Below are 14,517 nucleotides of genomic sequence, written 5' to 3' on the forward strand. Positions count from 1 at the left end.
CTTTTATTCCCATTTAAATACTATCGTTTTTTTTTTTCCTCCTCCAAGAGACTTTCTACTTAGATAAAGTTTATCGGTCATGACCTTTAAGCAGTCGGTACTAAAGCAGACATGAGCAAAATCTTCACCTTAAAATCAAGCTTCTTCTTTTTATGTCATTTGGTGTGAAACGAAACCCGCTTCAAACAAGAACTGACTTTGTCTCTGTTCGTGAGGAACTAAATAGTTTCCATCAAAATAGATTACAAGTTAATGGAGAACAAGATTGTCTTTCATAGTTTCCCGCGATCAAATGCCCCCTTGAGTTACTGTTAGTTAATATGTAATTTCCGAGGGATATCTTAGGATCATCTTCCTTTAACATAATTTGGCCAAGCTCCGGTTAATCTTAGCTTGTCGATACCCCAAAAAGAAAAAAAAAATAATTTGGAATTAAAGAAATTATGTGAAATTAAGATGTACAACTCTTTTGAGTATGCAATCTAAACCCGATCAGAATTCGGTAATTTGGATTTATTGAAACCCCAATGTGTAAAAAAAAAAAACAAAATAAAACATAAATAAAATAAAACTGGAGCCCGTAACAGTTGTATTTGCTTCATTATTGTTTGATAACATAGTAGACACTTCATGAGTATTTCAGATTGAGGAATGCTCATGAACACTAGAACTATTGTCTTATGAACTTATTTGAATTTTTAAAATAAATTCTTGAGATACTCACAAACTTATTTTAAAAAAAACGGCGTCTTTTGTGACAGACTTCATTCAGCCAATGAGGCTCAGCGGCTTAGGCTTCTTCTCATTACCATGGTATCGAGAGATGTCCTAGGATAATGGAAGTCGCTAAAAACTTCAAGTGTACAACTTCCACAAATGTAGCCAACAACCAGATCTTGATCTTTAAGCAAAAGGATCAACAATAATGAATGTGCGTCCAAATACAAGTTAATTTTCATGAGGTGTCCATTGGGCAACAGTGATGTCTGTCTGGAGTGGTTTTCCGGTTTTCGCCATTTTTTTGGTGAGAGGAAGAGAACTTCACCACCGGAGTGAGAGGTTGAAGCCCCCTTACTTTCCCATCCTGGTCCGAGGTCTAGGGCTACGTTGGGATTTGGGAGCTTACCGTTACTCCATTCAACCAGAGAGTAGTGTCTCCCACCTTTTGTATGGGCTTGTCGCATTACCATAATGCACTTAATTGTGGGATTATGTGTATCTTATGTAAAGACACATCACAAGGGCCAATTATTAAATATGGTTATGTGTTTGGGCCCCAAAAAAGCCCAAATACAGTCCAAAATAAAACAACTACTTAGGAAAAGTCCCAGCCATGAAGACTAAATGAGAATTTATGTGTTTGAACCCGAATACACCACCACCTCTGGCCAATCACCAATAGTAAGTCTAGGGATGTCAATAGATCGGATTTGAATTGGAAGTTCACATATACACAGATTCTAATACAAATAAAGTTCTACACTATATCTCAATCCAATTTTTAAATTCACAAAAAGAAACCGATCCAAAATCTAAATCCGACTTTTCGATATACAATAGAATCTGCAGGAACCAACTTTGGAAATGTCATCGATATTGGATATAGAATCATATATTTGAAACTGAATCCGAATTCAAATCCAAACCTGATTATATCTCCTTGATTATACAAGCATCCAATCCAATTTCTTAATCGAATATATATATATATATATATATATATATATATATATATATATATATATATATATATATATATATATATATATATATATATATATATATATTTTCATACGCGTTTTTTTTTTTTTTTTTTTGAAGTAGTTTGCTTTGATATCAGAACCTAATCCTATCCATTGACATCCCTACCCAAGTCCTGCCACATTGTTAAAAGACTCACCAGCACTTTTTCTCCATGAGCTCTGCAGAGAACGGGACCTACCATGTGCAACACTGTCCCTTGTTTCTCTCAAGAAAGAGGATCTCCACTCTTTGCTTTTCTTTCAATGCCTGTATATGGATAAAAAATCCAAGGCTGTGGACCACACCCTACATGCGTACATGCCTAGACAACATGTACTTTTCTTGACCTTGCTTGCCAATGCTCATGACAGCAACTTTGAGATAACAATAAAGTCATGGAGGATCACTCCCAACACAGCACATGGCCTGAGATTATCACGGCCCCAAGTTCCTCATTATTTGAGAGCTAAAGATGCTTAGAATATTGCTGCATTTGGTGGGGGAAAGGATGAAAGGTAGGGGGAGATGTGTACTCTGTCCCCTCCTCTCCACATGCATTGCCTCCCATGGGGACGCTGATCAGATGGGCAGACTGTGTCCAAATCAGGTTTACATATATTTTTGGTTCTCCCCAAGTGATTAAAACTGTACACAACCACATATCAAACAGGTGGTGGGCACTGGAGCTTACAGTCCGCTTATGAGGCTTTATATTCTTCGTTTTTCTGCATATTAGGTGTGATTCAGAAGGTACCTTGCTCTTTGCTAATGTTGGTAGGCATAATGATCAAACTTCAAGGACATACACAAGGAATCTTTGTCTCTGCAAAATTTTTTCCTTCCAAGTTATTTCAGGAAGGGCACTTTTTATGTGTACTTAACTGATTGTGGCATACTTCTATCATTCATTATTTGTTCCTGGACATGCCAAGTACTGATTGTATAACCTTTGAAAAAAATAGTTCAAGGCTTCGGATCTCGCCAGTTTTGCATGTCAGTGCTGTACTTGCAATAACAATGAAAACTGTTTGGAAATATGTTATGTTAATCAATATGTTTTGTCCATCTTTCATATACCTTGGCAATCTATCTCTCTCTCTCTCTCTCTCTCTCTCTCTCCTTTCTGGGCTTGTGTGGGCACCTGCCCACAGAAAGAAAATGGCCGGAATGGACGAGTTCCATGTGACTAATTTGTAAACTAAAATTGTTGATCAGAGTTTTGTTGGGCATAGTGGTAGATACATATTTGAGCCGGATTTGTTTTGAATCTGGTACCTGGTCCGCGCCCACCTTAAAGTTTGCACCCCATCCAACAGGGGTGCAGGCAGGGTGGGCTACATGTGGGCAATTGCCCGCATGGACCTCAAAAAACTTTTTATTTTTTATGTTGATATTTCTGAACAATTTTTCTCATTTACATATTGATTTTCCTCAAAGATTTAAAATTTTATATACTTAATGCCGCTTAGCTATTGTCTTCCCCACATTTTGTGTCCCCACTTTGCTAACATAACGTGATTGCAAACATGACTAGGCTTGATTTGACATCACATCGAACGCCTTGGTGAAGATCCTGTCAATCTGAATCCATATAAGCTTGCGCAGACAGGACCATGCGATCAGATCTTTGAGAAAATCAAGGGCCCAAAGTTTTGGCTCAACTCGTAGGAATTGGTCCGTGACGGGCCTAGTCCACATCGAGCCTTCCTGGGTCCGACTCTCTCTTATGCAGACAAAATTTGAATCCTTGGTGGGGAAAGAAGTCTAAATCAGGTGGGTAAATTCATCTAATAGATCATGAAAAGATAAGTTATATTTTAAAAAAATGAGATCATGAAAGCGAGATCATTCTACTATTTAGAGGCCAATTAATTAGTATTATGACACCAATCAATCCAAAGGTAACATAGAGATGATCATTCGTTTCAGGGATGTCAATAGATCAGATTCGGATTAGATATCTAATCAAACTGCTTCAAATAGTTGCATATGAAAAATAAACAAATATAAACAGATGTAGAAAATGACATTGATTATATTTGGATTCTGTTTTCAAATAAATATACGGCCGGGCTTAGATTTAATTTTAGATAAATATCCTATATACAATACCCATACCTCTTGAAAGTCAACCGGGTGGTAAAATATCATAATGCAGCTTGGATTCTGTTGTGATTTAAGAATCAAATCCAGATGTGAGCTTAAAAATCGGACGTAGAATTGGATTCAGATTGTGAATTTAATATTCGGATTCACATATATTTGAATTTAAAATTTAAATATTCAAAATAGTTGATAAGTCACTATATCTGATTCGAATCAGATCCATTGACATTCCTATCTAGTTTACTAGAGAGGTGGCAATTTTCTTCTAACGAAAGCACACTGCCCAGACAAACCGAAAATATGTTTCGGATCTTCATACGTATTTGGATTCACATCCTCGACCCACGGCCGGGTCTCTTGGCTCGATGACGTCACATGTGCATAAGCAATTGGGACAACTTGTGCCCAGACAAGTGGTCGCCCTATACAAAGCCCCAGAAACATGAGGACAATCTGTCTTTTTCGTGGGGACACTGTCTCTCTGATCATTCCTCCATTGCAGATAAAGCCAGTAGCAGAGTGGACCATACCTCTTTTGGTGGTTGCTTAGAAGAACACGATGGATCCACGGCCGTTTATTCGTCTTCATGGCTCTGAAATGCACGGGAAAAATAAGCATCGCCCATGTCTCAGCCATGTTCTGAGTTTGCGTCTTCATCTTCCAACATTGCATCTTCTTTTCTGTTGCTAATGTTGCGGATAATTTAAAAAATTATGGGGACCAACGTAACAATGAGAATAAAAAAAATAAAAAAGTCATATAAGGTTTTAATTCTTCGTTACTTGTTCTAGAAATGAAAAGAAAGTGTATGGCTTGCTGATCTCAAAGCCATAAATGGTGCGGAGGGATGTGAAATCTTGTGGATATCTTTGTTTTTAAAGAATATGATAATGTGTTCCGGTCTGCAATGTGCGTAATGAAGAAGCATCTTTATGGCATGTCACACTTTTTTCCTTTTGGCGAACCGTTTATTTCAAAATATAAAAAAATCTAGCGGCACGTAAGTGTAATAAATTAATGCTTTACCTACTTCTTACGTCTTCTTTTTTAAGTTATACCGTTAGAAGATTTCCATTTTCGGACCTAATTTTGCCAATAATTTCGAAAAGGAAGCTGTCCGATGTGATAATGATAATAGGCTCTAGAGTACTATATATTCATTTAAATTACGAAACAAAGCCTAAATAGAACTTTCTATAGTTTGAACTATTATAAAAAGTTAGAGGCAGACTTTTTTCAATGCTAGCCCTGGATTACTTTTTTGTTTTAAACTTTAGCAAATATGTTTTGTGTTTCAGTTGACAAAATTTATACAGCGTTAGAAAAGGTCGGACTATAATAAAAAAGTAGAACCATAATTTCAAAATTTGAACACATTTAAATACAATTTTTCAAGTTTTTTATATATATTAAACTATTAAATTTTTATTTTCTTTTAAATATAAAAAAGAACCAAGGCTGTGTGTGGGCAATTGCCCACTCATTCTGAACAGTGGATAAGTTGAGGCAGAAAATGAACGGCGGCGATGAGAGGAAGGAAAAGAGAAAAAGTGGGGAGCAAGCCCACATGGGGACACTGACGTCATCCAAGAATGAGCGTGATCATGTAGTCCCAATCAGTGCCGTTGTTTACGTGGAGTGGGACCCACCTCGACGATATCGGAAGCGTAAATCAAACGTCTCACGTGCCATGTGCCCTGAACCTCCCTAAGCCCAAGGCTGTTTTCTCGAGTACAAGAATTTTGCATTTTTTTTGTCTTTTATATATATATATATATATGTTCATACATATTTTGATATATTGAAGCCTAAAATTCTAGGATGAAATTAACGTCAATGCTCTAAAAACCTTAGTGATAAGTTAATAAGTAAAAGAATATAACAATTTAAATTAATTCAGGATATGCTTATTTAAGTAAACACATAATTGCAAATACGGCTTACACTTATTCGTAAACGCAGAAGGAGTGATTAAGTTTCTCTTATGTATTTTTGAGTCGCAAGAAATGAATTCTACTTTTTTCTGAAGAATGATTGGACACCGGATCTATGCCGACAAATATGGAACAAGAAACGGTTCACGGGCCTACAATGGATAGCTTAACATTTAAATGAAAGAGAGAAGAAAGGCACAAAAAAAAAAAAAAAGATTTTTCAAAGCTTTCAGTCATTCATTTGAATATTTTCATATTGGTACCTCTATCATTGGCTAGTCTTAAAAGAGCCCTTGGAAATACTGCCAACCTAAAATTCAAAAGAGAAGGTGTTTTTTGGTCGCTTGCTTTTACAAAGTAAAGGCCAATTTGTGACAGCTAAATTTAACTATTAATTTTTCTCAAGTGGTGTTTTTTTTTAGGCAGACATATTTGTGATATATTATTTTTTTAATAATATTGTCCCTAAAGTTTTAATTTCGTTTTTTTGATTCTTTTCTCTTAGTTATCAGGTGGTTTTGGAAACCCAGCCCCATTCCTTTCCCATCCTTTTAGACTAAACTTGAAGATTCCTTTTTGCAAATAAGAGAAAGTTTTGTGAGCTAAAATAATTCTGCCGATTTCCGTGTTAGGGAAACGGCGTCCCCACGGTTTTGCATTTAGATAATCTTACGAATTTGTTTTCCGATGCATCTCGCTTTTGCCCTCGTAGGAAAGGGCATTTCATTTAAACATTAGGGGTATTTTGGTCATTTTATGTTGTGTTTTTTTATGTTTTCTGAAAGGGATCTTCATATTATCTTTTATGGTCAACTTATCATTCAAGAGTGAGGTTCGGTCTTCTTGTTAAGTGGTAAGATAAAATACTCTTTCTGCTCATCCTCTTGACTATGATCATGTGTTTTTCCTCCTTGATTTCATCCTTGTCAATGTTAAGTGAATGCGCTTGATGTTTGTCCAGCTACCAAAATCCAAATCCAAATCCATTTGCACCCCTAAGTCGTGGTTTTGAAGGATTATTGGATCCAGAATGGATATGGAGCCTAGGCTTCTTGAGATTTATGAACCCCCAACATCTAGAGAAAGTAGCCCACTGCATTTCTTTTCAACATTTTCCCTATCATATTCTGCTTAACCGCCCTTTTACCTATATAATAATTCCTAAGTTGTTGACTATTCAAATCTCACATTATTTATTTATCTTTCTCATTAAATGTTATAGATGAGTGGCCATTTCTCTTGTTCCTGGGGTCATAAGCTGCGTTGGAGCGCTTGGTGGGCAGCACGTTATTTTCAAGCTACACGAAAAGCTCTCACCTAGAGAAGTAGCACACACCAGAATAGTAGGTGCGCCATCTTTCTCATTAAATGTTCAACAATTAATATTTACCAAGAAAAATAATGGAAAAATTATTTGAGTTAGATCGACGTCTGCAACTTGAAAATGCTACATGTTGTAGAAAATTTGATGTGTAAATTAACTTTTTAAAGTTTCAGAATCACCAGTCTTGAATTTGTTAGTTCATTCAAAAGAAATAATTTGTCACTATTTGAAGTTTAAACATCCAAATTTATTTGCATTGTTGTCAGATTCAAAAAAAAAAAAAACAAGAAAAAAGGAAACGAATCGCATATAAAGCATCCAAGGGAACTTTTGATGTCATGCCGTTAACATGAGAGTTTCAGTAGTTTTAGTGAGCGAAATTTGTTTAAGTTTCACTTTTACCCTTACAGGAAGGAGTCTAGTATTTAACTAATAAGGGCATTTTTGTCATTCAGACCATAATACATGGTCCCTTCTTAAGGGTCACAACATAGAATTTGTTCTCCAAAGCATGGCATCTTATCACCCTTCCACTAACTTTTTTTTTTTTTGACTCTTTTTTCTCGTCACGACTTCACCTTGAGATCAGCAGCAGAGCTACATATAGGCTGGAGTGGGCAATTGCCCACACCAACAACAATTGTTTTTTAAAAATTATTTATATAAATGTGTTACAAGTATTTACATATTGATATATGTTGTACTCATAAGAAATGAAAATTTCTGCAACAGTGTCTTTTAGCTTAAAATTTTTAGCTCTGAGATTTGTAGATTATGAGGGAAAGGAAATGGTTGCTAGAGAGAGAAAGAGACATTAAAAAGATGCATGATGTATTTTGCTGCCAACCGGTAGTGAGTTGGAAACGCATAAGCTTGTAGCCTCTTTAAATGTATTTCCAACACAGAAAGTCGTGGATGCGTATTTTTGAAATATTATTATTGACTGATATTCTGCTTCCAAATTTGACAAGAAGAGGCGACGACCGAGAAAAAAGGGAGATGAGAAGCGAGAGGTTTGGCCGTCGTAATTCACGGAAGTGAAACGACGGAAATCAAGCCGGTGCCCCTGCCTTTGCCCGTCTTCTCATTTCGTTCGCTCCCTTTTCAAACCTCCCATCATTACTGACGACCGAGCGATTTACCAGCGATATTACTGCAATTGCACCTCCTGTTCTTACTGTATTGAGTAAAGCTGTCCCCATTTCAGAAAATTTCAAGCGGAGTAGATGCTTCAAACAACATGAAAAGGGTAGCAAGGATCTTACGCTCATGTGCCCGCTGCACATAAGAAAGCGTGTTATGGTGCCTTCTTTTATGACATGTGCCCTTGCTAAAAAGGCCAAGGGCTGCATGGTACAAGAAGAAGCACCTTAACTTGTTTCTTTTGGGGTTGTTTGACAATAGAAACAACAACATACAATTTTATAGTTTCGTGTATTCATTATTAAGTTAAATTTATTGAACATTATGTTATAGCATTTTATGAGTTTACGCAACATTTAGGTCAAGATACATGAAACAATATATTACTGTTCATATTACCAAACAACCCACATCGATACAGATAGTCTCGATCTTCTAAGTTGCCCATCACTATGAAAAAGTGCATGAAAGCTACTAATGTTGAAAAATGTTAGATCCACAACAAATGAATCAATGTTAAGCGCCGCAATTTGCAAATATAAACTATTGGCAAGTGGGGACTGCCAGGTCAAGATTGAGTGTTATACTGCTAACTGACATTTGGTAAGTCTTTTCTCGAAATTCGTGAATGTTTAGATCGGTACTTGAATTTCACAAAGAGTTGATGTGGGCTTCGGGAAATTTTTACGCTTAAGGAATATAACATCCACATTTAGCGGCACAAAGCCTCCACATGGGGATGATCTAGGCCACAAATCACGACCAAAAGTGGGCCCTCACCTTGTTTCGCTTTAGTCACGTTGAACGCAGCCCCACCTTCCCCCTTCTCTTTAAATTGCCTCTGCAACTTACAAACTCCAGCAACGACCTCTCCCTCTTGCTCTTGCTCTCTCTCAATGGCGAACCCTTCCTTCTTTCTCTTCTTCTTCTTCCTCCTTGTGGTGACGTCTTCCGCTAGAGCTCCACCGCAAGACCCGGAGCTAATTGTCAAAGAACTGGAGAGGTAAGCCTTGATATCTCACTGCTGGACTTGCAATTTCTTTTTTGTATGTAAATGTGTTGCTTCCAGGCATTATTGGCGGCTGCACTGATCTGATCGCTTCTGCAATTGCATCCTGCTGTAGTGAGGGTAATGTTGATTTTAGGGAGATTTGTTTAGGCCAATGCCGCCTCTGAAAGATCGAGTTTCCTAAACATGGCGGCGGCACCACCTTACCATGCTCCCCTCCGCCGTGAGGTAGCAAGAAATTGAGGTCTAGGATTTGGGAATTGGTCGAGGAGATGAGAAGAATGATGCTATCAATCAGGAGATACAATTTGCTCGTATCTCCAAAGAAGAAAGAGCTATCAGTTAGCAGTATTGGAGTCAAAAATAAACCTGAGGGCATATGCTCTTTTCTAATGTCACTATGAAAATGACTTTTCTACCCTTATTTTCATGGGCTCTACCCCCGCTATCAACGGGGGATTTGGCTCTCACTTTGTGGGATACTTCTCCGGTTCACTTATTTAAAAAGAAATGATGTTAATGTTTGGCAACAGGAACATATCAGATTCATAGTAAAGATGTTATATGAATTTGCTCTACTTCTATTTTTTAAGACAAGTTCATGCAGATCAATCGCTCATGTAATGTACATTTTGAACCTTTTGTAGGGAGATCAATGGATCTAGGAGGGAGCTGGGATACCTCTCCTGCGGCACCGGAAACCCGATCGACGACTGCTGGAGGTGCGACCCCAATTGGGAGGCCAATCGGCAGCGGCTCGCCGACTGCGCCTACGGGTTCGGCAAGAATGCACTTGGAGGAAAGAATGGCAAGACCTATGTTGTTACAGACAGTGGGGACGACGACCCGGTGAACCCAAAGCCCGGCACCCTTAGGTACGCGGTGATCCAGAACGAGCCACTGTGGATCATCTTTGCCCGGGACATGGTCATACAGCTCAAGGAGGAGCTCATCATGAACTCATACAAGACCATAGATGGCCGCGGTGCAAGCGTCCACATAGCCAATGGACCATGCATCACCATCCAGTATGTCACCAACATCATCATACATGGGGTTCACATACATGACTGCAAGCAAGGGGGGAACACCTACGTTCGGGACTCGCCGGAGCACTACGGGTACAGGACCATATCGGACGGCGACGGCGTCTCCATATTCGGGTCAAGCCACATCTGGGTCGACCATTGCTCCCTCTCCAACTGCCATGATGGGCTCATTGATGCCATCCATGGCTCCACTGCCATCACCATCTCCAACAACTACATGACCCATCATGATAAAGTCATGCTTTTGGGTCACAGTGACAGTTATACACAGGATAAAGATATGCAGGTTACCATCGCCTTTAATCACTTTGGTGAAGGCCTCGTTCAAAGGATGCCTAGGTACCCTCAAAAGCCATTAATATTGCACCTTTTCATATATATATATATATACTAACTTTTTATTTTTACAATAATGACATTTGAAAGATCGTTATATTTTCAAAATATGGTCGATATTGGTTAAATTACTGATGTTTGGTAACTATGTTGTGCGTGATTCAGGTGCAGACATGGATATTTTCATGTTGTGAACAACGACTACACTCACTGGGAGATGTATGCTATTGGTGGAAGTGCAGCCCCCACCATTAATAGCCAAGGAAACAGATTTCTTGCACCTGATAACACGTTTAGCAAAGAGGTTAGCTCATTTTTAATGAAATGATGTGTGTAGAGTGCACGCACACATGCACATACATATACACAGTCTCTCTTTATGATGGTACATATTTTTCATGCATGTCAAACTAGCATTAAATTCTTACTGTGACACATACGTAAATATTATTTATTTCCTGAAAAAATGAGCGTATACCCTAAGATATCAGTCATATTGAGAGGTGATCAGATTCACACTTGATACAAGTGGGCAATTCCTGTGGGCATTTATGGTTGTCGGTGGAGCCGCCCTCCTACTTGAATTATTGGTGTTGGCTTTTTCTTCTGCAACTAGGACGAGCACTTAATTCGAGACTAATTTGTCGATGGCAGGTGACGAAGCGAGAGGATGCACCGGAGAGTCAATGGAGCCATTGGAACTGGAGGTCGGAGGGCGACCTGATGCTCAACGGAGCCTTCTTCACTCCGTCCGGCGGCGGCGCGTCGTCCAGCTACGCCAAGGCTTACAGTCTCAGCGCGAGGCCGTCGTCGCTAGTCGGCACTATCACGACGTACGCCGGAGCTCTGAACTGCCGGAAAGGAAGCCGGTGCTAGGCATGGCGACCGAGAGATCAAATTAAGAAGCGCTACAACAATTAGATGCCATACATAAGGAGTACAAAGATTATATAACTATACGTATAAATAGCTATCCTGCTCTTTTCCTTTATTGAGTGGCTTTGGGGAGATTTGCGCTTTTTAAGATTTACTGTCTGTAATTCCAACCTCGTCCTGCTGCCCTTCAACCATTACTGAACAGATTTGGTGGTAGTGGTGGTGAATCTGGTGAAGACTAATGGGAAGAAAAGGCACAATGGGGACGAAGAGTTGATGTTGACTGTCTCAAGAGTGGTAGTGGTGCTAACTACCAACGGTGGAAGTTTCTGCACCGTATTGTACTCTTGAAAGCTCTGATATAATCTATATATTTATTATTCTTCGAATCTGCTGTCAGTCGATTTGGACGCCTCTCTTCCTCTGATCACTGTCTCTTCCATAATAATAATATATGTCTGCACACAGACGTACATGGACACGCATCGACGTTTCTACAATCACAAAAATAAAGGCATCAATGGACGGCTGTTGGTTAATTATTAAGGAATAGAAGACGGTTGGTAGAAAGAAGTGAGCCTCTATTCTTATGTAGATCTCTAGCTGCACATAGTCTACGAAATTAACAATTGCCATTTTGATCAGTCGCAGAATTCGATGCAATCTGTAGAAAAGCCATGGCGATTCTTCTTCTCTATCGTATGTCTATTGGAGTACTCCAACTCAATCGTATGATATAGAAAGTTGATCTAGACCTGTTCCATATCTACATTGATCCACTGGAAATAACTATATATTCAACCATATTGAAACCAGAGATGACAATATATTCGATTTAAATCGGACATTCGACTGAACAGTTCTAAAAGAATTGGGTATGCAAAAAAAACATATTTGACTAAGAAATCAGACAGCTGATCAAATTTGGATTTATATATCCTTAAACATCGACTGGATTCAGATCAGATTTCGTTTTAAATAAATGTCATATCTCCAGTACTCTTACATTTTGAAAGTGGGCTGGATTCGATCCAAAATTTGGATTTGGCTATGAATATAAAAAATAGTTTTTGATTAGATTTCGATTGTGAACTTGGAATCTGGATTTGAATATGACTTTTCTTCATTTGTATTAGAGTTTAAATTTGAATATGAGTATATGAATGTTCGAAAAAATAGATACAGTTAAGAGTATATCCAATTCGAATATGATCCATTTGCATCCCCACTTGACAATGTGACAACAACTTATCTAACTTTGCAGTCGGAAGTACTGACCAGGAATTGGATCTAATGCTTACATCCAAAAACCACAAAATGACATGACCCTTTTGGGACGCTAACTTCAAAATCAACACTTGAAGGAACATTAGATTCCTTAAGAATAAGCAAGCTGGATTAAGGCGCACCGCCAATAATCTTGTAAGAGAATATAATGCAGCACAACTGGAAATGAGCATCTTTCCAAACACTAGAGGGACGTCCATGGACTCCTCTTGTCTCGTTCATCGTGGGAGCAACGACATAGTTGCATCATTTGGGAATCCACACGCAAGAATCCAAGAATGTCAATGCAGGTTCCCCAATAATTGTATTGGGTGTGATCTAGTAAGGCTCCACTTGCAAGCATTTGATCAATTCTGTAAAGCCAATATGTCCTATGCATTTCCTAGACGACGAATAAGTATATAAGGGAATAGTGAGTTGTGCTTCCCTGTTTTTCTTCTCTTAATACCTCCCGGCTAGCAAACACTGGCAAGTGTATCTTTACAGTTATAAGATCAACCATGTAGATGAATGCAAAACGTTAAAATTACTAAAAGATAAAGGAAAAGCATACAAACAGCGTATAAATATTTACATCCTAAGATTGAGGTTCATAGTTTTCTAATTAATTGGCTCATGAAGACCAATCTAGACATCAAGTGTTTATGTTCATTTTCCCATTTTTTGTCTAGTTTTTGTTTATCTATATGATCAAATTTATCAGAAACCACAAATAGGAAAAGCGTATTCGGTAATAATTCTCTCTCTCTCTCTCTCTCTCTGTATGTGTGTGACGGCCGACCGCCGAATGTTGTTAACAATTGATGGTGTAGTGATAGTTTCTAAATATAGAAGAATCTGGTAACATTTGACAGCTGGCTGATTTCAATTTTTCTTCCCTCTCTCTTGTGTTGTAGTGACGGTTTTTAAATATAAAAGCATCCGGTAACATTTGACAGCGGGTTCATTTCAATTTTTCTTCTCTCTCTCTCTCTCTCTTTCTCTCGATATACATGTACACACATATATATATATATATAAAAGGTGAAGTCTTCTTAACATCTGAATATCCATCCAATCACGCTTGCCTAACGGATTACATCAAGCAGGCGTGATTAAAGACACTGTTTGATGCAATATAAGGTAGTGTACTGTGAGCAATTGGGGAGCTAGAAATTTAGGGGTAAACTATACATTCAAAATTTTAAAAGGGATAAAAGTGTAATATTTAAAAGGCTAGAAGATTTATAATATCTAAACTAGTAAATATATATATATATATAAGAGAGTGAAAAATTAGGTGGCTAACAAAAGTCTTATATTATATACCAAACTTAATAAAAATAATCTGGTTCGTCAATTCTAAGCAGATCTGATGATAGAAATTAAATTTAAAATATGAAAACTAAGTTTTCTTTTCAAGAGATGGAAATTCCCTTCAAAAGCTACAAGTATTTTTTTCTTTCTGTGTCTACTATTTCATCTAAGGCATATTTCAATCTCTTGAAAAAAAAAAAAAAAGTTTTACTTTTATATTTTCAACTTGATCTCTACCATCCTATGTCGTTAGAATCAAACCGATCACAAAAATGATTATCATTAGTGCACAAGAATTTGATAGGCATGTATATATATATATATATATATTATATGTTTAAAGTATAATATAATGAAAAAAATTTTGGCGTCAGGATGACCTCGTTATGAGCAACATGAAGTAGCCTAACATG

The 14,517-nt window shown here is 37.8% G+C and overlaps 1 protein-coding gene across 1 annotated transcript; it reads left to right on the forward strand.

The window, feature by feature from the left end:
* Positions 1-9,096: 9,096 nt before the first annotated feature.
* On the forward strand, positions 9,097-11,910 carry LOC116248897 (probable pectate lyase 5). The gene is made up of 4 exons (XM_031621926.2): positions 9,097-9,254; positions 9,908-10,648; positions 10,811-10,949; positions 11,300-11,910. The coding sequence occupies exons 1-4, from the start codon at positions 9,148-9,150 to the stop codon at positions 11,519-11,521; spliced, it is 1,209 nt and encodes a 402-aa protein (XP_031477786.1). The 5' UTR covers positions 9,097-9,147; the 3' UTR covers positions 11,522-11,910.
* Positions 11,911-14,517: the final 2,607 nt, after the last annotated feature.

Source organism: Nymphaea colorata, chromosome 2 (genome assembly GCF_008831285.2).
Source record: "Nymphaea colorata isolate Beijing-Zhang1983 chromosome 2, ASM883128v2, whole genome shotgun sequence".
In the NCBI taxonomy this organism is placed as follows: Eukaryota; Viridiplantae; Streptophyta; class Magnoliopsida; order Nymphaeales; family Nymphaeaceae; genus Nymphaea; species Nymphaea colorata.